The sequence below is a fragment of the Manis pentadactyla genome, chromosome 17, assembly GCF_030020395.1.
Source record: "Manis pentadactyla isolate mManPen7 chromosome 17, mManPen7.hap1, whole genome shotgun sequence".
In the NCBI taxonomy this organism is placed as follows: domain Eukaryota; kingdom Metazoa; phylum Chordata; class Mammalia; order Pholidota; family Manidae; genus Manis; species Manis pentadactyla.
The window spans coordinates 55,066,810-55,091,946 of NC_080035.1; the positions used below are offsets into that span (position 1 = coordinate 55,066,810).

General features: G+C 49.9%; 2 protein-coding genes across 6 annotated transcripts in view; one reads left to right on the plus strand and one right to left on the minus strand.

Moving 5' to 3' along the window:
* Nucleotides 1–18,936, plus strand: part of FARP1 (FERM, ARH/RhoGEF and pleckstrin domain protein 1) — a 284,581-nt gene extending 265,645 nt beyond the window's left edge. For all 3 annotated transcript variants that reach the window (XM_036893886.2, XM_036893885.2, XM_036893887.2), the window contains exons 18-27: nucleotides 3,089–3,326; nucleotides 6,173–6,303; nucleotides 10,776–10,844; nucleotides 11,064–11,153; nucleotides 11,837–11,919; nucleotides 11,996–12,108; nucleotides 12,691–12,857; nucleotides 16,493–16,600; nucleotides 16,901–17,052; nucleotides 18,563–18,936. In XM_036893886.2, coding sequence (XP_036749781.1) covers nucleotides 3,089–3,326; nucleotides 6,173–6,303; nucleotides 10,776–10,844; nucleotides 11,064–11,153; nucleotides 11,837–11,919; nucleotides 11,996–12,108; nucleotides 12,691–12,857; nucleotides 16,493–16,600; nucleotides 16,901–17,052; nucleotides 18,563–18,644 — 1,233 coding nt within the window. In that variant the 3' untranslated portion in view covers nucleotides 18,645–18,936. The remainder of the gene's footprint in view (nucleotides 1–3,088; nucleotides 3,327–6,172; nucleotides 6,304–10,775; nucleotides 10,845–11,063; nucleotides 11,154–11,836; nucleotides 11,920–11,995; nucleotides 12,109–12,690; nucleotides 12,858–16,492; nucleotides 16,601–16,900; nucleotides 17,053–18,562) is intronic.
* Nucleotides 18,937–19,646: 710 nt separating this feature from the next.
* Nucleotides 19,647–25,137, minus strand: part of STK24 (serine/threonine kinase 24) — a 113,609-nt gene continuing 108,118 nt past the window's right edge. For 2 of the 3 annotated variants that reach the window (XM_036893889.2, XM_036893888.2), the window contains exon 11: nucleotides 19,647–23,992. In XM_036893889.2, coding sequence (XP_036749784.1) covers nucleotides 23,956–23,992 — 37 coding nt within the window. In that variant the 3' untranslated portion in view covers nucleotides 19,647–23,955. The remainder of the gene's footprint in view (nucleotides 23,993–25,137) is intronic. The other variant, XR_008994595.1, reaches the window with a different exon arrangement.

Consider the following 25,137-nt stretch of genomic DNA (forward strand, 5'->3'; position numbering starts at 1 on the left):
TAAGAGTGGTGCACAAAACTCAGATGTAACAGTAACAGACATCTTTGCACTTCCCATCGTGTTTTTTTTACTAGTATATTTTATTTTTAGAGCACTTTAAGGTTTAAAGATTAAGTTTGAAAATTGAGCAGAAAGCTTACACAGTACGCCATATTCTTCCCTACCCCCACCCCCACAACAGTGTCCCATAGTCCTACCGTCTTGCTTTCCTGCAGCGTATTTGCTGCATCTGATGAACCCATGCTGATACATTATTATGATCTAAATCCATAGTGTCCTTGAGGGTTCCCGCCTGGCGTCCTGTGTGCCGTGGGCTCACCCGCCTAGACAGTTCCGTAGAGGGCATTTTCACTGCCCTGACCGGCCTCCAAGTTCCTCCTGTTCATCCCTCTCCTCCTGCGGAGCCCTGGTGACCACTGACCTCTCCCTGGCCCATAGTCTCGCCTCTTCCAGAATGACATATCGCAGGGGTCACAGCAGGCAGCCTTTTCAGATGGGCTTTTTTCTCTTGTTAAAAATACCCTTTTTTCTCTCTCTTCTCTGACATGTTTTTCTTACTCTTGCACTTCTAATTATTCTCCTCATAGGAAGCGGCTTCTCCCCTGTTCTGTGCTCCTCGCAGTGGGTCTGGTTTACACCTTTCCTCACCATGCTCCCTTCTTCTGAGAAGGTCGACCTGCCCAGGGCGGCTGCTGTCTGTGCTTTCTCCCTCCCAGGAGGCGTGAGCTCCCGCGTGGGCTCTGGGACAGCGGTGGGGACCTGCCAGCTCATCCCCCCACACAGCCGTGCAACACCACTTGGGGACAGTCCCTCGAGTCCTCTTTAACCAACTTTCCTCCGTGGCTGTCCTTGGGGAGCTGGCATTCCACAGACCTCTGCGCTCCCCCTGCTCACCTGCCACCTAAGACCTCCTACAAATATACCCACTCTCCACTCACCCGTCCTTTCTCCTCGCTCTAGTGAGTTGGCGTTCTCGCCTTCAGTCAGCTTGCGGGTCTGGCTGGCATCTCAGTTCCTGCGCCCTGTACCACAGCATCCGTAGCACAGGCTCTGTGCACGCAAACTAAAAATAGGTGGGGAGGCGCAGAGAGCTGCTGGCAGCCTTTTTAAGGAATTGTTTGGGTTGTTTTCTATTGCGGTTGTTATTGCTGATTTTAAAGAATGTTTGTGGAGTGTGGAGGAGAGCAGCAGAAGGTTCTAGAGACATAAAAGCCCAGGTTAGCTCTTTTGTCCAGAATGTTTAGGGTGACCTGCTGCCTGCAGTGTCCTTCCTGCCCCACCTGTCACCCACCTGAGCGTTTACCTGCATGTGCAGGGGCTCAGCAGGAACGCTGTCACCTGCTTCAGCTGGACTGGCTGCTCCCATACCCTCTTCTCGTGACTGAGGAGCTGGGCCAGGGCCCCAGTACCCATCTGAAAGTCACAGATACCCAAATTGTGATTTCTGCCCCAGGCAGTGAACTTCCAACTGGAAACATCTGCCCAGATGCACAAGGCCCTTCAAAATCCACACAAAGGAAAGGAGGTCGTCTTTCACCTTGACCCCCCCACCTGCCCTCTGGGCTGGGCCCTCCCTGTCTGTCTCCTCCATCTGCCACCTCTTGCCCTCTCTCCTTCCCAAACTCCTGCCACTGCTGCTTCTGCCTCTCACAGTTTTCTGTGCTGGGTGACTCCACCAGCCTCTCAGAGAGTCTCCTTCCCTCCCATTGAACCATCCTCCCAACCACCATCTATCTTAGAGGCACACTGCCGAGGCTCACAACCTCCTTGCCTGTCCGCGGTTGGGAGAGCCTCACCCTCTAGCCCCAGACCATCTTCCCAGGCTCCTTCTCCCCATCCTTCACCTTCTACTCTGTGCTCCAGTGACTGTGAACTTGCCACTCTAGGTGCTCAGGTCCTCACGAGACTCCTGCCTCAGCTGGGCATGTGCCGTAGTTGATCTGCTCATTAATGCATGCAGGCAACAGGCATTTATTAAGCACCTACTGTATATATCAGGCCCTGAGGATATAGTGACATGACAGACATGCTCTTTTAAGTTCAAATAGGGGACTTCACACGTGATAACTGCACACGTGTACTCTGTCATCACACTTTTAACCTGTGTCTGTCTCTTCCATGGCCTGTTAAAGGAAAACAATGTTCAGTGACGCTTGTCAAAGGTGGTAAGGCCAACTTTACCCAGGCCCATTGTGATAGACGCAGGGCCCACCGCAGTGGGATTTTACAGGTGGGGAGGGGGGATGATTGGGCTCAGCTCCAAATATAGCATGGGCACGTGGGAATTTGTAGCCAAAGTGGGGGTCAGGGGATGGAATCTTAGTAAGAGGAAACATCGGGGGAAAGGGAGAATAGATTCTGGCTAAACCAACAGATAGGTTTCTTTACTGAAGACAAGCCAGGGTGATCAGACATCACCTGGGGGAGTAAGGGGGTTCAGATCCCGATATTGAGGTATCCAGGGTGGTTGGTTCTGGTAAAACCGAATTTAGCAGCATTCTTGCTAAAACTGGATTTTTACAAGAAAGTGCAGAGATGGGCCCAGCAGAAGGTTCAGGAGCCTGATGGAAGTTTGGTCAAGCAAAGGATCTGTGTCCGATCCCAGAACAGTAGGGACCATGTCTAATTCTCACCAGCTCTCCAGAATCTAGCAGAGCAGGTAACTCATGGCAGATACTCAGTTATTATATGAGCAAAAGCAGTGAGTTAAACAGAAATACATGTTTTTAATATATGGCATTCATGTAATGGCTGTAGTCTGTCACTCTGTGAGGTCAGGAGACCACAGTCCCCGAAGGCACTCCTGTCCATTTGTCTCCCCTCAGTATTGCCAGTTTCATTTTGAAAGAATATTTACACCTCCAAGATTACATATACACCTCATATTTACTAATTCCCATGTATGTCAAGCTTCTCAGTGCTTTAATAGAGCTATTTATTTCATCCTGAGTACTTGAAAGAATGAAGTGAGTGGTGAAATGTGAAATACACAGAACTGAATAACGTGAAACAATGAAAGCGAAGGTGCTCTTCCCTGCCGCAAGTGACCCGGCCGGGGCATGTGCCCCTTGCCTTTCCCCCCCACCAGCCGCTGGCGGCTCACCTGTGGAAGCACGGCGAGGCTCTGGAAGCCCTGGAGGGCAGCGTCCGGAGCTCCCGGCGGCTGGAGGGCTTGTGCCGAGACTTCGAGCTGCAGAAGGTGTGCTACCTGCCCCTCAACACCTTCCTCCTGCGCCCGCTGCACCGGCTCATGCACTACAAGCAGGTCCTGGAGCGGCTGTGCAAGCACCACCCGCCCAGCCACGCCGACTTCCGGGACTGCCGAGGTGAGCCGGGCGGCACCCCAGGCGGAGCCGCGCTTCGGAAGCTCTGGGCTACGGGCCCCACGTTTCCGTGATCCCCGCTTTGTGTGCCTGGCCAGGTAGCTCCCTTACCTCCTTATCTCTCCCTAAAGAAAGTGATAATGGTCATTGGTGCTTCTTTTCCTGCCCGGGTTGCATGTGTTTTCTCCATTGATCCGGGTGCTTTGGTGCAAAGAAGCCTGGAGGCACTGCGCTGAGAGTCAGCAGCCTCCAGAGGTTCCCTCTACCTGGTACACGGGTGAGACTCATCACTGCCTCCTGCGGCCAGTTGCAGAAACTGGCTGTGACATGTACTACTGCTTATTGCTACTGGGCGTCCGTCACGTGCTAGTCCCCTTAATAACCATGTCACCTGTTTGAACTCCTAATCTTCACGACAGCCCTGCAAGGGAGGGATGAGCTTGTTTTACTCGTCAGGGCTACTGAGACCAGAGAGATTAAGGAACCTGCCCAGAGACACACAGCTGGAGAGTAAATAATGACTTGGAATCTAAACCTAGAACCCATGTTCTTGACCTTCCTACCCTACTGTCTCATTTTGAACCTGAGTCATCTGCCTCGTGTTGTGTGTGGTCTGTTAACGTCAGCACTCCCTGGTTGGAACCGTGAGCCCCTCGAGGGCCAAGGCCCTGAGCCTGCTGCCGTGTCCTCTATGCTCTATGTACGTGGAGCGGGCTCTCCGCAGGTGGCTCTTGACAGATGACATGAGTTTGTGCACCACTAGCATGTCAAGGCCCATCTCTCCCACCTAAAGTATCATGAACACCTCTGATCTGTTCAGCAACTGTGTTCTTCTAAATGTGTCTCTTACTTACTCCTTTGCTTAAAACCTGGGTGACACCTGATTCCCTCAGGCTAAAGTCAAAAAGCCCTTCAAGATCTGGCCTCCCACCAACGTCTCAGGCAGCAGATACACACTGAGCACCTGCGGGACACTAGGTATGTGAGTGAGTGGAACGGACATGGCCCCTGCTCGGAACCCAGGTGTGGACAAGGGCGGCACCCGGGCCACCACTGGCGTGTGAGAGGAAGTGCTGTGCAGTGGGGACAGCGGCGTCTGGCCCAGCCGTCGGGGCTTGGCTGGGGGAAGCTTTCTGAGGGAAAGGATATCAAAGCTAAGAGCTAACTTATAAATAGGAGTTTTCCTGGAAGAGGGGCGGGTGTGGAGTACAGGTTTGGGAACAGCACATGCAGAAGAGGGGACAGCGAGGGGAACATTCCTGAAAGTAGTTCTGTGTGGCTACTGTAGTGTGGAGCATGGAGGGATGGCTGCAGAGATGAGGCTGGAAAGGTAAGATCATAAACTCTACAAGACGTCAGCCTAAAAGCAGAGGGAAGACGGGGAGGGGTTTAAGAGGGGAGTGGTGACACGGGGCTTGTTCTAGGAAAAGACAACCCAAGAGATTTGGCAGAGTAACTAAGACATTGGCAATTCACCAGAGGGGAACGGAAACAGCCTGTGAAGGGGCTGGTTTGCTGCAGCCTGTCAGTCTTTAAACAAACCATGCCACCTCCTGCCCCCACGTCTTGGTGTATCCTAGTGCTCCTGCTTGGAGGCGTTGCTGCCATCTTCTGGTCCTTTCCTGGTGCATTGCTGCTGCTCCTTGGGCCTCAGATGGTGCCTGACCCTTGAGGCTGGGTGACCCTCCGCCCACCAACTTGTCCTGTCCGATTGGCATTGCCTGCTGGTCGCAGCTGGGTGGGTGGCACTGAGCTGTACAGATGTGTCACACAGGAGGTCTCAGGCTCCTGTCTGGCTGTATATTTCCTAAGCTTGAGGGGTGCCAAGTGCCAAGGAAGAGCTGTTCCCCAAGTGCCTGCCCCCAGAGTGCCCAGGGGCCATGCTGCCATCATTCTCCCTTGAGCCCCAACCCTCCCCAAGCTTTGGTGCTAGTAATTGTTTATTGGACTAAATCTGCTGGTAATGTGCACAGAACTAGCAAATTTTCAAATTGTCAGAGGGCTGACACAAAGCATTCTGCAATAGGCCCGGAAGCATTTAATCTACATCCTCTGGGAGAGAGCAAAAAACCCAAAATGCTTTCCTTCCCAAGCCGAAGTGCTGGGGGAAAGGAGGATTCAGGGTTCTGAAGACGAAAGCTCAGCTGACAAGCACATACTCTGTTTACCAAGATGGTTGCAGCTGCAAAGCTACCCTTGCCTGCGTGTGGGCTCACTGGCCCCGAGCTGGCAGGAGGACATGCTTGCATACTGCCCAGTGTGGGAAAAGGAGCTAATGCCCAAAGAGTCCAGGTTTGGGTGGCATGCACATGCGCAGGAGCTGACCTGGTTGGGTATTGTTGTCAAGAAAGCAAGAATTTCTGCAGAGGCACGAACTGGGATGCGCTAGAGCGTCTGTTACCCAAAAGGGCTGCACTGTCAGTTAGACTCCCTCCCAGAAAGATTCCCTCCTTTGTCCCAGATTTTTCTGCGGCCTCTCTGTTCTTTCCAGGCAACAGAAGGAGGTAGAAATATCTCGACTCTGGGAACAGATTCTGGGTACTCTTAGTCCCCTGCTGCTTGCCCTCTGTGCCAGTGAGTGATTGTAATTGAAGGACCGCTGCACACCATGGAGTCAGGAAGGCGTCATTTACATTTTCATGATGCTTTGGGAAACTAAAGCAAAGCAAATACATACATAAAGCAAACCACTGGATTTTTATTATGATGAGAATTAGCATTTTCTCTAGGATGGCTTCTGACATGTTTGGCTCCTGGAGATATTGCCCTGGAGAGTTGAGCTCAAAGACTTTGCAGGGGAAGAACCCTGCCAGCCATTAATGCTGCAGGCGCTCTCTTTCCTTCATCAGCTGCTTTGGCAGAGGTCACTGAAATGGTTGCACAGCTTCACGGTACGATGATCAAGATGGAGAATTTCCAGAAGCTGCATGAACTCAAGAAAGATCTGATTGGCATCGACAATCTTGTGACTCCAGGAAGGGTAAGCAGCTGTGCTCTGTGTGTGTGGCGATAAAGCCAGAAAGGTTGTACTTAAGGGACTTAGATTTGAACCTCTGAATATGGATACTCCAAGTTAAAATACGCTCCTTCTGAGCAGGGGTGATGCCTTGAACCTTAAAGTGACATTCGAAAATGTCGGGGTAGGAGACCAAACAAGACTTTGCCTTCATATTCTGCTTTTTCTCTTTAATAGTTGAGTTCCTAGTTGAACCTTTCCACCCTACATGTTCTGAGAGGATTTGAAATAGCTTATTTTAATTTTTAAAACTTAGATAAATGAAAATGGAAAATAAAAGCAGTTTTTTAAAAAAAGAACGGGATGAAATGGTGATAGGAAGACCTAGGAAAAGCTAGTGCATGAAAGCAGGCTGTAAATCCTCATGTACCCATGAAAAGTCTTTTCGAAAGATTCAATTTTCTGTACATAATGTAATTTTAATTAGGAATTTAAATTGCATTTTTAGCTAGAACACAACTGTGGGGAAGATGCAAGTTCACTTATGCTATTAACCTTCACCTACCAGCACCCTTCTTGAGATGTAGGTCATTCATAATTAAGCAGGGCCTCATTGCATAAACACGTTCCTTCCAGGCCAGGGAGAATATAAAAATACAGGGTAGCCTGCCTTTTGTCAGTTCTCTTCCTAGGAAGCAGTCATTGCCCAGGAATCAAAGATATTAGTCAGTTGCTACAACTCATCAACTCCCTCTGTGGGATCTTTATCCCTGTAGCTTCCTCCTCTCAAACTGTACATCATCCCGCAGGGGATTATGGCCCCTGTGCTCTGCTGCATACCTGCCATCGTCTTCAGACACGTCCTGACTCCAGTGTGTCAGGGGCCTGACTTTAAATCTGTGTAACTTAGGAAGATGAGGGAACCTCCCTGTGTTTTTGGGCATTTGTGTCAGGAAGCCTAATTACAAAACCAATCGGAAAACCAGTTGTGAAAGGTTGTCAGAAGACTTATGTGGTAAGTGCTGGGTGGAAATTAAAGCTAGGAATTGCTTCAGCTCCACTGGTGAGAAAATTCTGCCAGGCCTCAGCAGATAACAACCACATTTACCCACCCACACAGAAGCCCTGTGGAATCAATGCAATTTCCTCCTAACTCTGGACATTATGAAATATTTAGCAGATTATGGTAGGTGGCAAACGGGCCATCTGTAAAGGATTTCTTCTGTAAAGAATTTCTTCTTTTGAGGAAAGACTCCCACGGTGCTCTAAGGAACGGGGGATTGGAGCAGGTGGCCCTGGGTTCAAATTCTGGCTCCACCAGTGGGGATGAGGCACTGAACATTCTTGCCCTTCTGCAACATGGGGACCATTTCCTCTCCTCATAGGTCATAAGAATCAATGCACAATCATTTGCACAATCATTATGGGTCATAAGAATCAAATGAGATTTAATGTGCAGTAATAGCACAGAAATGAATTATTTCCTCCTCCCCCACCTCCATGTATTTGAAGAGACTAACACTTATTATAAAGCTATTGATTACTAGACATCATAAGCATTTAGCCAGATATGGGCTCTGTCACTCACTCACTAGGTGACCTTGGGCAAGTTTCTGAATCATTTTGCTTCTCAGTTTATCTGAAAAATGGGGTGATGAGAGAACTTACAGGCTCATGTAACCAGCACATGCCAGGCACATAACTACGTGCTAACCGAAGGGGATGCCATTATTACTTGTAAAGGTGAAGTCAGATTTTGGTGGTAACTAACTTCGGGCCTGCCTTATTTCCATAGTCTTTTGCTCATCAACTGGCTTCAGAGCCATTGATGGGTTAAAGTCAACCTTGAAGGAAATGGGAAGGAGGGGTCAGAGGCCCTTGTTGTCATTAATTGATTTTAAATTATCACATAACCTAATGGGTAGAAGGAGAGCTCTGTAGAGTTGTGTACAGATGGAATTTTAAAAATTCAGTATAAAGGTAGGCAGGTATTTTTAGAGATGCACCCTCTGCTGCCTGGTGTCTAATTCCTAACGTGGCTTCTATGCATAATCCCACTCAGCCTTCCAGTGGTGCCGGTCTAAGATGGTATCTTGTCCTGGAAGGCAGGCTCTCTCCCTGAGGCAGAAAGGCCCAGCACACCTGGCCTGAGCTCGGCTCCCTGGGGGTGCTTCCCTATCTCGGAATTGGGTGCCTGGGAGTTTTGCCTGGCCTGGTCTTCCAGGTTAGAGGAGCTCATTCAGGAAGGAAGCAGGACTGGAGGGGATGTGTGGGGTTCATTTGGTCAAAACTCAAGAGGCCTGGACATCTTTGATTTCCCTCTAGAAGGAAGCAGCTTGAGCTTAAAGATAGTAGGGGCCTTTAATTTTTTTTCCCTCTTCCATTAGGATTAAAAAAAAAAAAACCTAAGCAAAAGACATTTTGCATCTCCAGCACTCAGACAAGGAAGCCTGAGCCTTGGCCCTTCTGTCCCCTGCCGCTGGAGCCCCCGGAACACAGACTGGCTCCCTTTGCTTTTTTACAGTGAGCGCCTCAGGCTCCTCGCCTTCTTCCCACAAAAGGAACAGCTGAGATCCCAGAATTCATCACACGTGTTCCTGATGTGTGAGGTGGCAGCAGGGGGGGGAGCACCACGTGGGGTCAGCACCCCTCACTCTGATTCCCTTCAGTGGTGGAAGCAGCCCCGAGACCTTGTCTCCTATTATAGCAATGATGTTTGATAGCGTCCACCCCACAGCCCCGCAAGGGTTTGTTGTTACATGTTACTTTGTTGGTCTCCAAAATATGTCAGTTACATTACCAGCAGACACATTTCAGAGAGCACCAAAGAGTTGAGTCAGGCTGTGATTCTCTGGAATCAGAATGAGTTGGCTGAGTCCCTATTCTTGGCTCAGTAGCTGCGATGAGCACAGAAAAACCTCTTGGTAGGTGTTCAGGAATCTGTTGGTATGTTTAACAACCGCCCTGCTGTTTAGTGCCTAAAAACCTTGTAGGGTATGTGATGGTTTTGCAAGTCAGGAATTGGGCAGGGCTCAACCAGGTGATTCTTCCGCTCTGTGTGACCCTGACGCGGTGCCAGGTGGGCTGGCCTGAGGGTTCAAGCCTGACGCCCAGTGGAGATGGCGGGAGGATGTGCACAGAGAGCCCGTGAGCGGCCTCGCTAGCCTGGGTTCAGGGCTGTCTTAGTGCTTATGTGCAGCTCAGAGTTCCAAGAGCAAGGGTCTCAGGGACAAAGCAGAGGCTACGTGTCATTTCATGACCTATTCTCAAAAGTCACATAGGTCAGGTCACTTCCATCAGTCACCAGCCCACCCACATGCGAGGAAGAGGCCACTCTATGGAATGAGTGTTGAAGAACTTGCAGCCATGTTTTAGAAGCAGCACTGTGGAAGATGTTTGGTGGTTCTTGAATAAGTTAGCCACAGAATTTCTGTATGACCCAGCAATTCTGCTCCTGAGTATATACCCAAGAGAACTCAAAACAAGTGTTGAAACAAAACCTTGAACATGAATACTGTTCACAGTAGCCAAAAGGCTAAACAACCCAAATGCCCATCAACAGGTGAGTAAATTAAATGTGGTACATCCATATAAATGAAATATTTAGCCACAGAAAGGAATGAAGTTCTGATACATACTACATGACTGAAACTTGAAACATGACTGAGTGAATGAAGGCAAACACAAAAGACCATCTGTTACATGATAGGATTTATTTTGAATTATCCAGAATAGGCAAATCCATAGAGACAGAAAATAGATTGGCAGCTACCAGGTGCTAGTGAAGGGGAAGTGGGGAGTGACTGCTGAGTGGCCATGGGGGTTCTTTTTGGGGGATGAAAAGTTCTGGACCTAGACAGTAGTGGTGGATGCACGCTGTGAGTGCACTAAGGGTCATGAATGGTAAATTTTATGTGTATTTTACCACAATTTTTAAAATGATAGTTTTGTGGGTTTTTTTTTTAAGTGCCCTGAATGGCCCATGCCCTTAAGGATTTATAGTCTGGGAGGAAAAGCTTTTTAGACGCACTGGCTGTCACTCTTTTATCCTAGAACAATGACTAGCTTTTGAGAACCAGAGTTTTAAGTGATGGAGAACAGTCCTTTATTCATAGTCCTCTCCTATGGCTTATCTGTCTTCCTGGTGCCCTGCTGCCACTTGGATCTGGCTGGAGGTCCTTGTCACCTTCCTCCCAGCAGGAAGCCCACAGGGCCTGGGGTCAAGAACGTGGTCATAGGTCCGGTGTGGGCCAGCCCCTGGCCCAGGCCGTGCAGCCGCAGGCATACTGCCAGGCCTCGAGCGTGGGCTTCCTCTCTGTTGGAGCTGATGGGCTGCCTCGCAGGTTCTGGGAAAGGAGAGGAGCTTAGGAAGGGCTTAGCACAGCGTTCAGGAAGCAGTGGTTGATGCTGATTTTTACCGGGAACAGGGTAGTCGTGAAGCCAGAATCTCCCATGCTCTCCATGGCACCACTTCTCGGGGTCTCTTTTCTCCGCAGGAGTTCATTCGCCTGGGAAGCCTCAGCAAGCTGTCTGGGAAGGGACTCCAGCAGCGCATGTTTTTCCTGGTAAGTGGTGAGCGCAGTTTGTCCCCACGTCCATGGGGTCACAGGGCTGGCCTCGGCCACCAGAGTGGGGTACCTGGAAGGCATGAGGAACAGCCGAAGCTGCTCAGACTGGGGCCACTGAGATCAAAGAGTTATGCAAGATTTTGAAAGCATACTTTCTGTCCTTGGTTTCAAACGGAGCTGCGTTTGTCTCAGGCGCACTTGTCCTTGTTCCTCTAGTTCAACGATGTCTTGCTGTACACGAGCAGGGGGCTGACAGCCTCGAATCAGTTTAAAGTCCACGGGCAGCTTCCACTCTTTGGCATGACCGTGAGTATGCGCTGTGGGCATGGGACAGGGGCCTCTCGCTCCGGGCCGCCTGCAGTTTGCAGACCAGGCTAAAGGGGACAAGGGCCGGTGACAGTGACATGAAGAAAAAGGAGGGACTTGACAAGGGAACCATACCATCACAGGCTCCATGGGAAACCTAGACCTCGCTGGGGTCCCCTAGAGGGGCTCTGGGACGTGGCTGCCCTTCCTGCACACAGGACATGGGGTATGTTCCTTCTAGAATCAAGAGACAAGCTGACGTGGCCATGTGGTGTGAATTCGCCTCTCACTGTCCCATGTCTGGCCCCAGGGGCCCTACAGACAATCCTCACCATCTAGGAGTGGAGAAATGGAGCCCACCTAGACCAGGGAGCCACCCAAGATGTGCCAGTAGGCGGGGCTCTGTGTTCTGTGACCCTTGGCTGACAGACGCAGACAGGCTGCCAGTCTGCACAGGATGATTTCTCTGGCTTATACCCGCATGCTCCTCACTGGTTGGACAGAGGGAAGTTTATGGGCTCTGCCAAAAAATTCAACACATTTTGACCTTCCTGTCATTTTCCTGATTGTGGTTTTTCTGACTTGGTTCCCCGGGGGTGTAGCCAGCTTAGTGAATGTTTGAAAATGCATCTGAACGTCTCACTCACTCCTTGGCGGTAACGTTGTGAACACTCATCCCACAGATAGAGGAGAGTGAAGATGAGTGGGGCGTGCCCCACTGCCTCACGCTCCGGGGCCAGCGGCAGTCCGTCGTCGTGGCCGCCAGGTAACCAGGACCCTGACCGCCTGTCTGCCCTTCCACCTGCTGTGGTCTGAAAACCTGACGGCCATCTTTCTCTCAGTTCTCGGTCCGAGATGGAAAAGTGGGTTGAGGACATACAGATGGCCATTGACTTGGCAGAGAAAAGCAGTGGCCCCGCCCCCGAGTTCCTGGCCAGCAGCCCCCCGGACACCAGTAAGTGGGGAGGGCAGCCTTTCTGGCGCAGTGGAGCCCGCCGCCTCTAGGAACGGCGATGGGGGGGGGCAGCAGCTCCGGCTTAGAGGGGGGCCTCTGTGGCATCTAAAATCGCCCTACCAGGTGGGCCTTACATCCAGGGTCATTTGCATTAACAGCTAAATATGAAGGTACTTTTTTTACTTTTTTTCTAAATGTTAAAAACACACACACACCCCTTAAAAGAGTGTGAGGGAGCAGGACGTCGTCACCTTTTCTGGGCAACACTGCCGCCTGCCCCACAGAATGTCAGCATCTCGGGAGAGAACTGGGGCCATCCTCCGCGCTGGGCCAGCACCGCGGGCATGCGGCCCAGGGTGTCGGAGGCCCCTGGGCAGAGGGGAGGCTGGCCCGCCCCTGGGTGCGGCCCTGACGGGCGCAGGGCTGCTCACATGAGTTCCCGCCCGGTGGGTGCACGGGGGCCCCAGTGCTGGACCGCTGGAGCCTCCCACCCTCCAGTCCCGTTGGGGTCCTGCGGGGTGGCAGGAAACGGGTGCTCCCCCTGGGGAGCAAGATCACACGCACCTTTCGTGCCCGGTGCAGAGTCCCCGGATGAGGCCGTGGTGGGCGACCAGGAGTCGGAGGATGACCTCAGCGCCTCGCGCACGTCGCTGGAGCGCCAGGCCCCGCAGCGCGGCAACACCATGGTGCACGTGTGCTGGCACCGGAACACCAGCGTCTCCATGGTGGACTTCAGCGTCGCCGTGGAGGTGCGGGCACTCACCCGGGGGCACAGACCTCCGGGGATGGGGGGGCGGGCGCGTCTCCTGGCCCTCATTCAGCCCCGCTTGCCAGCACGGTGGTCACTGTGCTCCCCGGGCCCCGCCACCGTCTTTCCTCACAGAAGGGAGGCGTGGGCAGACTGTCCAGGCATTTTGCCTGGAAATGGCAGCCAGTGCAGGCAGGTAGCCACCCCCAGGTGCCAGGGTGGCTGCGACCTGAGCAGCCCCCACCCCAGCCCTGAAATCGGGTGTTCAAGGGCTGAGGCCACATCAGAGCTGCGTCAGTGGTCGTGACACAGCTCTCCGGGTGGGCCCCGTGTGGTCTTTGGTGATCTGGCTCTCCCCGGGGTGCAGCAATGAATCTTCCAGGGTTGCAGACAACCCTCCATTCCCTAGGAATCCTCTAGGCCAGGTCCATAATCCTTCCCCTTTCAGTGTCAGGCCCAGAAAGCTCTAAAACTGCAAGTGCCACTGGTTTTTAGAACCAGACCTGAGCTGTCATGAAGCTGCTTAGTTTTGTGTGAACATTCACGTCTCACACGTAATTACCGTGTTTGATTCCGGGCTGCTGCCCCAGGCCCTACTGCTGGGGGTGCACACCATTTAGTAGAGGCATTGGATTCTCTGAAACCTGAGGTTTATCTCCTAACCACGCCTGCCTGGCCCAGAAAGCAGCACGTGAGAGGCTGAGCAAAGAGCAGCATTCTGCTTTTTGAACCAATAGTATTGGGAGTGTGCTGAACATTCCTTATGGATATGCTATCGGGAAGCCCTGAGATGGTTCTCTGGAAATGATCTTAACAGTTCCATGGAACTCTTTTTATTGAGTTTTCCTCCTGGTGCTCTCAAACCCGTGCCTACTTCTAAAAAACGTCCTTGCAGAGCTGTGTCTGAGGCACAGGCGCCCCGGCAGGAATGGCCTCTCTCCTGACTGCTCGCGACTCAGCCTTCTCCCTCCCTCCACACCTCCACCGGGTTTGTTCACAGCTTGCCGGCCAGAGATGCCTAACCGGGCACTGGATCTTCCCAAAGTGGAAGGAGTGGGGGGCCACCAGTGACCATCGATCTGGTGGGAAGAACACCCGATCAGCCCTAGTCTGTCCATTGAGGCTGATCGTTGGTGCAACACTGAAATCGCTCGCTTCACTTTATGCTGACCTTTGTGACGACAGGCCTGTGACAGTGGGAATTTGGTAGGCTTGAAACCTTAGTTCCTGGAGGCATTAGGCCATTCAAGAATGCAGCAAACACCGAAGTCAGGTAGGTCCTGGGCAGCCCAGAGGCACCTCCGAGGCCAGCTCTTCTAGGGGCCAGGCCTGCACAGCTGCAGTCCTCTGCCTACGTCAGGAGAGGGTGGGGAGCCTGCTTGTGTACAGCCTGGGACTAAGATCAGGGTTTTACATTTTTAAATAGCTACCAGAAATATCTTGGAGATTTTGCCTCTTGGCCTGAAGAGCCTTGGCATGCTTCCTCCAGCCTACATGCCAGCTTCTCTCCTGACTCTGTCTCATGTGGCGCTCAAGCAGGGAGAAACAAGTACTGGGGATGTTTGGGGGGGTGAGGCAGTGGGCACTGGGCTCATCAGATGTAGGGGGCTGCCGCCAGGATGGCCTGTGTGATGCATCACCTGCCGCTGGAACCAGCACAGGGTTCTCAGTCAAGTGATGAGAGTGCTTTTAAGTGTGGGAGGGGGTCCGTTCCTGGGGCAGCCCTAACACACCACCACACACTGGTTGAACTGGAAAGTTATCCTCACGGCGCTGGGGGTCAGCAGCCTGAGATCAAGGTGTGGGCAGGGCTGGGGACCCTGAGGGAGGTCTGTCCACGCTCTCCTGGATTCTGGTGGTTGCCCACAATCCTTGGTGTTCCTCAGCTTGTGGGCGCTGACCCCCAGCTGGCCTGTCTCATTTGGCAACCTCCCCGGTTGCATCTATGCTAAAACAGCCTCCTCTTACAGGGACACCAGCGATTGCACCCGGGCCCACCCTATCCCCAAGTAAGGGCATATTGACATGTACCGGGGTTAGGATTTCAACCTATCTTCTGGGGACCATTCAGCCCACAAGGGCTGAGCAGTTATAGCAGCCAAGAAGAGGGAGGAACAGAGGGGCCTTCCTTCTGTCAGGGAGTCTGGAGAAGCAGCTGCTGGGAAAGGGGGTCAGGAAATGGGCACGGGCTGGTTCTGGGTCGTGGATGTGGACCCCTCCCGCAGCTGCAGACAGACCTAGGTAGGGGTCATCCACACAGACAAGAAGGTTCAGCCTCTGGAGTGACAGGAAAGAGGCCAGAGCGTAGGGGCTGTGACCTGTGGTGGCCGGCGGAAGTGCGAACATCCTCGTGAACCCGCCTAGAAGCCGGCTCAACTGTCTACACCCCCCTGGGGACTGGCTCTGTGTCTAAGAGGAAGGTCTTTCGGACTCTTGTCCGGAAGAATCTGTAAGTATGAGGAAAGAAGAATGTGCTACTCGGCTTCCCTCCAGCAAGTATGTGACTGTGATCACAAAAGCATCAGACCCCAATTCTGGTCGCCACCATCAGTCACCTGAAACTCAAAGCCCTCCCCCCTTGCTTGTCCCTGCCAGTGGTAGCCATATGGGATGACGGGACCCCTGCACCCTGTCTGCAGTGATCCCTTGGTTTAGCTGAGCCCCCAGGGATGGCCTCTGCCTTGTGTTCTCTCCGTCTGACTCACTGTTCATTTGTCTCCTTATTGGCTCAGAAGCAACTCGGCAGAGACCTTATATTTTTTTCATACCCATTCCTGGCGTAGGGGACACTTGCATTTAATCCAATAAGCATTTTTAAGTACAAGGTATAGGAAAAGTACTGAAGGGCTAGAATAAAGCAGACTCAGGTATATTTTTAGTATTTATTGTGGTAAATTTGCCCATTTAACCATTTTTAAGTGAACTCGGCAGTAGTTACATTCACAGGGTTCTGGGTCCATCACTACCCATTCCCTTCGAGTCTCCCTGGTGATGAGTCGCCCGCTTGTTACGGACATGGACATCCTGCTCAGCGTCCTCTTCACAGCCAGTGGCCTCGAGGGGCCTGGAGCAGTCACTTGAGTGCAGAGCGGTCGGGCAGGACCTCATTCTGCTGCAGTCCAGCCTTCCTCCCTGCCCGGGACCACTAGAGGGAGGCCAGGAGCTGCTGGGCCAGGGCTCCGGAGAGCCTACTGTGGCAGGGACGGCCTTCCCCACCGCGCCTTAACAAACTGGCCTCACCAAGGGGTCGTGAAGGCTGCCCTTCCTCGCCTCTGCAGCTGCTGTGGTTTGCCAGCTGGCCCTGGTGTTCACTGCAGCTGGTGGCACCGGACAGCCTTCCCTGGGTGTCTCCTCACCTCTAAGGACTGGGGTCAGAGTGGTTTAGGGCCCAACCTTCTCCAGCCTGAGCTCTTTAATTATATTGGCAACAACCTTATTGCCAACTGCGGTCACAGTCTGTGGTGCTGGGGGCTAAGATTTATCGTATCGGGGGAGACACAGTTGAGGCCATTTTTTGAAGTCAGTTGCAGGAAGCCTGTCCCTTACACAGCCCTGTGGGCTCAGGCTACACCCCACCGCGGGGGATGAGGGGGTGCCGCCCCATTTGCACTCTTTACACGCCTACCTGTCTTTCAGAATCAGTTGTCTGGGAACCTACTGAGGAAATTCAAAAACAGCAACGGGTGGCAGAAGTTGTGGGTGGTGTTCACGAACTTCTGCCTGTTCTTCTACAAGTCACACCAGGTAAGTGCCTTGCATGGGGCTGGGCCCCCCCTTTCTTGTGGAGCAGGCGGCCTGCCACCTGCCCAGCCAGGCATTGGGAGGAAACGGGTCCCACCATAGGCCTGCTGTAGACCCTCAACGCTAAGTGAAGGCTGACATTATCCATTTGCTGAAGGACCATTTCAGCCTGGAAAACGGCTACTGGTTGGACAAATGACGGGATTACTTGAGGATCCGGGTCCGAGGTGCCACCGGGTGGGTGGCTGTAGCCAGGCTCACCACCTGCCTCTCCAGAGCCACCTTCTGTTGACCGTTTTCCAGGACAATCATCCCCTGGCCAGCCTGCCTCTGCTTGGATATTCCCTTACCATTCCCTCAGAGTCTGAGGACATCCACAAAGACCACGTGTTCAAGCTGCATTTCAAGTCCCACGTGTACTACTTCAGGGCTGAAAGCGAGTACACTTTCGAAAGGTAGGTGTTCCCCTCTGCTCTTCTGAACAGATTTCTTCTAAAGGACCAGGCATGTAAGGTCTTCCTGTCGGTGGCTACCCACTGTGGGCCTGGGCAATCACTCCCTTCCAAACTGCACTTGTCCTCCTAGCCTGGCCAAATGCTTAGAATGGAAGTATTTCACAGGATCTGGGGGTCTCTGCCTGATGGCAGTGGCCACTTCCATTCCCACAGAATCCAGTGGCACCATGGTTTCCCGGGGGTGATGATGTCCATGTTGGTTAATGGCACACATCACTTTTAAATGTGACGTGTTTCTCAGGCTTAGCTGTCATGGGCCTGACAGGGCTATGGCCGGAAGGGCACACAAGGGGACAAAATCCTAGTGCTTTGGAGGCTACCTCAGTGAGACTGCCTGTGTGAGATATGAGACCCCAGGGCCACAGTCTTCATTTCCCCAAGAAATTAAAGTAAAATGGAAAGAGCCAGGCCTTCATGTTTGATGAAACTGAAAAGTAGAAAATCTGGGCCTCTGGGCACTGTATCTTATCAGATGCTCCAAAAGCAGGCGTCACTGTGGAACCACCAGCTTTGGGGGACAGAGGTCATGATCCTCACTAAGGAAGAAATTTCTTTCCTGCCCCTTTTGACAGGCCAAGTTCCCTGGCTCCCCACCAGCACTGTGAACCCATAAGGGTTTCTAATGGATGGGCCAACTATGAACTGTACACATTTCCAAGTTAGTTCGGGTGAAACAGCACAGTGGTTTAAAACAGGAGCGAAGCCTCCCAGAACATCCCCAAACCTAAGCTCCTCAACCATATTGCCTGAAATGTGAGCCCAGGGCTTAGCAGTTCCCACGTTCAGTCCTGGACTGGACAGACAGTGTACACTGAGCTCGAAGGCTAGGTTGATCCATGGTGGGGTCTTGTCACTGTTGCACAAGGATAATTTAGCCTTGCAAGGTGGTAAGATCCGAAGAGGACCTGTGATTAGGGAATTTCTAAAACTATGTTAGAAGCTTGGTTTTCTAACCCTCAGCACTACTGACGTTTTAAACCAGTTAATTCTGGGGGTTTTTTTGGTGGGAGGCCCGAGGGGGTCCTGTCCATCGTAGGGTCTTTAGCAGCACCTCTGGCCTCTACCCACCAGATGCCAGTTGTGCCCACCTACGACAACGAGCACTGCCATCTCCCTGATATACTGCAAATACTCGAATGTGGCATACCATTGTCCACAAGTAAAAGAGTACAGAGGTAGAGCAAGAAGCCACTTTACCTCTAACTGCTTTACATGTAGTGTGCATCCCCTGGGCCAGGCATATCCGTCTAGGGCACGTTGGGTCAGTGGTTCTCAAACTGTATTCATGAGGAACACCTGGAGGAACCCTTAGCCCTGTTCTCATTAAACTGGGTACTAACAGTCCATTTAAGAACTCTTCTGCTAAAATGGTGTTTAAAAACCAAGAAAAATTCAGTCACAGGTTTATAAAAAGTGACCCTTCACAGTCAACTTTGCTTTCTTATCTTAGGTGGATGGAGGTGATCCGAAGTGCTACCAGCTCGGCCTCACGTGCTCACGTTCTGAGTCACAAAGAATCTCATGTATACTGATGTCACGACCCGTTTGATTGGTTCAGCAGCGGCTGCTTTCCTGGAAGACATTTACTTTCTTCTGTATTAATGAAGCCCTAGTAAAATTAACACCCGTCTGGAAAACAAAAACATGGTTTCACAACAACTCATCTGTCTGCACAAAACTGTTTTTACCCTTGTCTTTTCAAGCGGTTAATTTCTCCTCTGAACGGAACTGTGCTCCCACCGCTGATGCCAGTGGCATTTCGTCTATCATTCGGTGGGGCTGTTTTTAGCTTGTGCCAGTATTAAACAGCGTCATTAACATAGTGCCAAATGACATTTTTCCTCCACAACTGCACCTTAAAAGCAGTACAAACACATCCGTTCAACCAAAAGACAGGGCAAGAGCTCTTCTTTTTCTTAAACTTTTTGATTTATAGGCTGCTGCATTTTAAAATAGAGATTTTCCAGTGTTTGTGATACACATGGCACAGTCTTAAGCAAATGAGATCATTTTCAGATTTTTTTTCAATCTTTCTACTTTTATAATAATAGGAAGTTAGTAGGATTTACTTCTTTGATTAATAAGCAATTTGCAGCACACTATTCCACTTTGGGGTTTCATGCTCCAGTGAAGCATGAAACTGGTCATCAGACCTATTTCTGGGTGCAAGTTGACCAAATTGTTTGTGTTTACTATTTGCAAAGTGTGGCGGGTTGTTTTCTGTTAAGCTGAAATCCAGTGTGATATCTGGACCTTATCACTGTACTGTGAGTGGTGTACACAATGGGAGGATATTAAGCTGTGGTGTTTTGCTGTCTGTTTCACAAGCATGAAAACCTGTATGTCAGTAACCGGGGTCATTTGTGGTATGTTACGTCATGGAGATTTGTACGCTTCAGCAGATGCAGAAGCGCTATGAAGTAGCCATGCGCAGGCCCCGTTATCATCCCCGTATCCTACTGCAACTGGGGTTTGGAACTGCGCATTCAGTAGTTATATATATTGTGCCTGTCTTCAAGAAACATTCTTTTCTCCTCCTCATACTCATTTCCCCATGCCTGGGGTATCAACAGTGTGACACTGTACATCCTCGACAGTCGGACTACACAGGGAACACGGTTCCGGTCACCACTGGCGCCGGGAGTCAGAGCCCATTTGCCTGTTGTCTGTGGAGACCGGGTGGCTGCTAGTCCCAAGCCCTTTCTGACGCAGTCTGTGGGGGGCGACCGGCCCAGCAGCTCTCTCCCAGTGCTCTGTGCCACAGCTGGGAAAGCCCCTCACCCAGAAACACAGGACGACCCCGACTTTGTGGAGCTGTGACTGGTGAACGGCAATGTACAAGTGGACGAGTAGCTTGAGATGTGTTAATCGTTTGCCTTACAACATGTACCAGATGGTTTTAAGTACTAACAAAAGGGAATAAAAATACCTCACGCCACAATCCAGCATATTGAAGTTTTAAGGCAAAACTTAACCAACCTGGTATCATCTTTATTTGCATCCAGTGCAGGTGGGCAGGGGGAGCAGGAACCAGCAGGCACTGCCTCCAGGGCGAGGGGTGGCACTGGCTGGGCACTGCGGGGCAGGGGGACAGAATGGACACACCCTCATTAAGACAAACAATGGATTCCAGAGAACTTGGTGGTTTACAGTCTATCTGCTTCTTCTAACTTGGTACTGGGAAAGCAGAACTTCCTAGGAGACTGGTCATCAGTGGCAATAAAAGGACTAAAACCCAATGGATGAGAGCAAAGCAGACAGGAGGGCCTACCTTCCTCTGCCTTTGCAAAGGGGCCCAGAACAAGCTGGCTGGGATACATGACCCCAGTCGCTGAGATAGCAGAGGCTGTGTCAGGAAGACTCCCTCCAGAAGTCACATGCCTATGAAGCTTGGGGACAAGGTGATCTCCCACTCCAGTAGTTGTGATTCTAAACCATGGACACTACAGTTCTGCTCTGTGGCTAGCACCTCTCTGATCCTTCTGATTTCAAAGAAAACAGAAGTCCCAATCAGGTGAGCAATTTAGACCACTCCAGAACTTCCAGGCATCTCGGAGACACTCAGTCCATCAGCACTGCTGTCACAAAATACCACAGACGGGGCAGCTTATCAACACATGCTTACCTCGGTTCTGGAGGCTGGGAAGTCTGTGACCAAGGGGCCAGCAGACTCAGCCTCTGACGAGAGCCTTCCTTTGGTCAGAGGCAGTGGCTTCTGGCTGTGTCTTCACATGGCAGAAGGGGTGAAGGACGCTCTGTGGAGTCTGAGGGCACTAATCCCATCCACGAGGGCTCCACCCTCATAACCAAAGCACCTCCCAAAGGCCCCACCTCCAGATACCATCACGGTTGGGGGGTTAGGATTTCAACATATGAACTTGGGGTGGGATGTCAAGGAGGGCGGGATACAACATTCATCTACTCCCTCTACACACAAAACACAAAATTACAAAACAATTGGTTTTGTGAACTTTACTGACCCTTGCAAGATACAGTAACCTGTCCTTAAGAACACACCCTGCCACTCTCCCCATTGATTGCCATACTTTATAGCAGAAATACAGAAACTATATTTTTTAAAGAAGGAAATACAAAAATGTTTATAATGGATCTATGCTTTCTTAAAAGAAAGATACAAGATAATGAAGGACCAAACCAGACACTTCACAAGACCAAGTCAAGAACAAAGCTGCTGGATTGGGAAGGTGTGTGGCATTGGTTACAAGACAGGTGCAAGACTAACTCTTCTCTGTAGAAGAGTTGCCCGGCTCCCAAAAGGCAGCAGCTGGGCTTCCCTGTGCACATCAGCTGTTAGCTGCTGGGGGTTGGCATCTAAAGGCTTCCAAGCATTAGTAAACCCATCTGCCGATCTCTGTGGTCTGGTTGGTTGGACACCAACAGTAGAGTATGTTATCCGAGGCAGGTTCCACTGTAGCTGGTCTCTTAAAATGCATACCCTAACAGTAGCCTCCTTGGCTAAATAAGGTGCCCTTCAAAGGGCACAGATCACATGAGCCTTTAAAGACACAGGCATCAGTTTGTGTGTCTACAGAGATGAACCAGAGGCAACCATGGGGAGAGGATCTACCTTTAAGATGCGGTCAAACCACATCTCCTCCAGGAAGCTTAACTGACAGAAGATGCTCAAAAATACTCTAAAGAAATAACTGGCTGCTTTATGTAGAAGGTGGTGGTGTGTACCACAGTCTAGTGATTGCTGAGTATGTGCCAACTATTCATATGCCTGACTAGAATCCAGTCTACCTATCAGCAAACCCATTACTCATTTAGGGATTTTCTTCAGCATCTCTCTTGACCTCACTGCCCACTGGCTAATTAGGAGATGTCTACATTAGAAAGCTGCTGCCAGCACTGGCTCCCTCAGAGTCGGATGGGCAGACCTGGGACCTGTTTCATTTCCTGAGCGATCTTCCCCTGCAATGGACAAAACGGATCTTTGGCTTACACCCCATAGGGAGACAAATAGTTTCCTCACCCAGAATACTTTCTAGAAACAAAATGGAATATGCTCAAGTTTCAAATATGTTCAAGTTAATATTCTTACTGGAGAATACCATGCACAGTAAGAATGAGCAATTCAGTTCCACTTCCCCCTAACCAAAATGCATCCCTTACATAAATATTCAACCCTAATCTACTTCTAACTTTAAAAAATCATAATTGATTTCAGAGCTTAAAAACTAAACTCCATTAACAAACCTAAATAATACCCACTCTCAAACCTCTGTGGCTCAGGCTTCTGTCCTCTCCCTGTCCAGGCCAGTGGCTGACAGGTACCTGACCTTCCATCCCAAAGTCTACCCAGTAACTTCCTGGCTTTCAAAAACTCTTTGTCTTCCCCCTCAAGAACTGCTACTCCAAAAGGAGATGACAGTGTTTCATCATCAACAAATAGAAAAGAAGGCCCCATGTACTGAAATCACAAAATTGCTGCAAGAACCATTTCCCATCCTGAAGACCCAGAGATCAGTCACCCCACTGGTAAGCAAGGCCTTGCCACAGGCCAAGAAAAATACAGACACCTGGGTGGCAAGTAGCAGACATGAGCTCCTTTAAGGAAACAAAACCACCCTGGGAAGACAGCAATTTCACAAATCAGCAATACTCAGCTGTGTGCTCTCAATGACCAGTTTTTTTTAAGGCTGGCATAGGGAACCAACCTGGACATATACCATCTGAATGTGGGCACTTCTTACTGGAGCTGGTGAAATGTCTCATCACACAACCGCACACACCACAGGTACACTATCTCTTGGGAGTCACACATCAAGGAGAGTATACAAAGTGTGTGTGTGTTATAAAATTTATTCGTGTAAGCATTCAGACATTTGGAGGTGGGCAAGATGATACGCAGATTTCACTACAAGGTGCGACAGAAAATCATACTAGAAAGGATGGTACAGCTGGCGCAGGATTGGCAGTGGCACGATTCCAAACAAATGACAGACGAGAGCACTCCATTGGGGAGAAACTTGAAATAATAATTTAAAGCTCCATGAGGCAAGATATGTTCCAATTTAAAACACTAAGAAATAGTACCATCAATGAGAAGGGAAATCAACTTCTAAGTGTACCAAAGGGTTACAGGGCCAACAAGAGGAAAATCTGCATGTGTTGAGGTACAAACAGGAGTGTTCCGTAAGAGGGGCATTAATTATTATTAATGGCAAACCCTGCAAATACAAAATAAAACCCAAATCACTGGTCACATAATTCAAAATTTACATGTAATAAAGGCAAGGCAATAGACTCAAGTTATGGCCTGTCAAATATTTACTCCACTGACATTATCTACAGAAGCACTTGGCCAATTTGTACACAGTGATTCCTTATGCACGCCAAAAGGGTTTCCGTAAAAATGACACTATATACACGTCTGTACACTGATCCACCAGAGCGATTCTCCGTCTCCCGGGGAGGAGGACTCACCAACTTAAAGCAGGATACCTGAGGTTTCGTTTCTTCAGTTGCCTTAGTGTGATCCCAAATATACATTTCAGGGTTTGTTTCTGTTTTTAAAGACACTTTCTTTGATATGTGCAGTATGGTTAAAATTAAAAACAAGAATAATAAAATAAAATGATCGCTTTAAGGAGCTCACCCCCACCCCCACCCCACCTTGAGACTTCACCTGGCCGAGGCCGGTGAGGAAGGACCGTGCGTGCTCTGGGACAGGTGCCTGGGGCGGGAAGGGCCGGGCCGGGGCGGGGGACAACCCCTCGATGGCGCACCGCTTCAGCAGAGTCAGCAAAGGCCTCGACGTTTAAAAAGGAGGATGAAGAAGAAAAAAGGAAAAACAAAACCCAAAATGCCAAAGGAATTTCAGTGGGATGAAGTTCCTCCACCACTTAGAGAATATCTAGGAAAAAGAAAACAAAGATATAAAAGTAAATAAACGTCATTTCTCTAGCCCCATACAAAAATTCAAATAATCAAAATCCTAGTTTTTATAGAATCCCAAGTCATAAAAAAATCAAGCAAAGCAGATTATCAGTGGCTTAATTATTAAACAACTGATAAAAATTAAGAAAATCATAATTCCAACACAACTTTTCATAGGCTGATTTAGTCATAAAAAAACAAAGTACATTTAAAAAAGTAAGAATATCTTCAGACTGAGAGAAAAGAGATGTGAATAAAACAGTAAGTGATACAATTTTTTAAATTAAGAAATCAGTATTACCCAATGACATAGTAAGATTCCAGAGATGCATATTTGACTGATTTGAGTATCAGAGCAGGAAGCCCTTTCTGCCCCCAAAATATTGATACTTATTCAAGCAATTCAGTTCCTAGAAGTGTTTCAGAAATGTGGTCCAAAGGAGGAACAACATATTTGCACAAAGGTCCCTTGGGTTTTTTGTAATTATAAAAATTAGAGAACTCTGATGTCCAACAATAAAGAAATGGTTAAATTAGGCAAACTGAATGACATAATCCAGATTAAAAATTTTAACTATATTTAAGCAACACGAGAAATATACACAAAATCATACATGCCCTACACATGTATAGTTCCACAGGCTCATTTTCTTACGCTAAAAACCATAGAATGTCAAAAAATGATATGTGCACTATATTTTGCAGAAACAAAAAAATAGGATCAGTTTAGGATTTGTATACAACAATGGAAGGCAGTGGCACTGAAATGATGTTGAGGATGACGGTAACCAGGCCAGAGCAGTGCCATCATGGGTCCTCTCTTCTGGTTTCCAGTAATCCTACAGCACAATCTGCCTTGGAATTCAAAAACAGGTGGGTGTGGGGGAGCCCTCAGCACCTCAAACCTGACCCGGAGTCACAGGGGGTGGCTGAGAATGTGATGAGTGGGCTGATCTCCAACACTCCGGCCCAGAGCTCCCCTCAAGCATACACAGCACTTGGCACTCACTCTCTCAGAGAACAAATCATCAGGGAGGATCCTCTGGAAGAGCACGCTTTATCCACAGAGTCTGAGATTCATTCATCAAGAAATGTAAATGCCTAAGTCATGGGGGGAGCTGA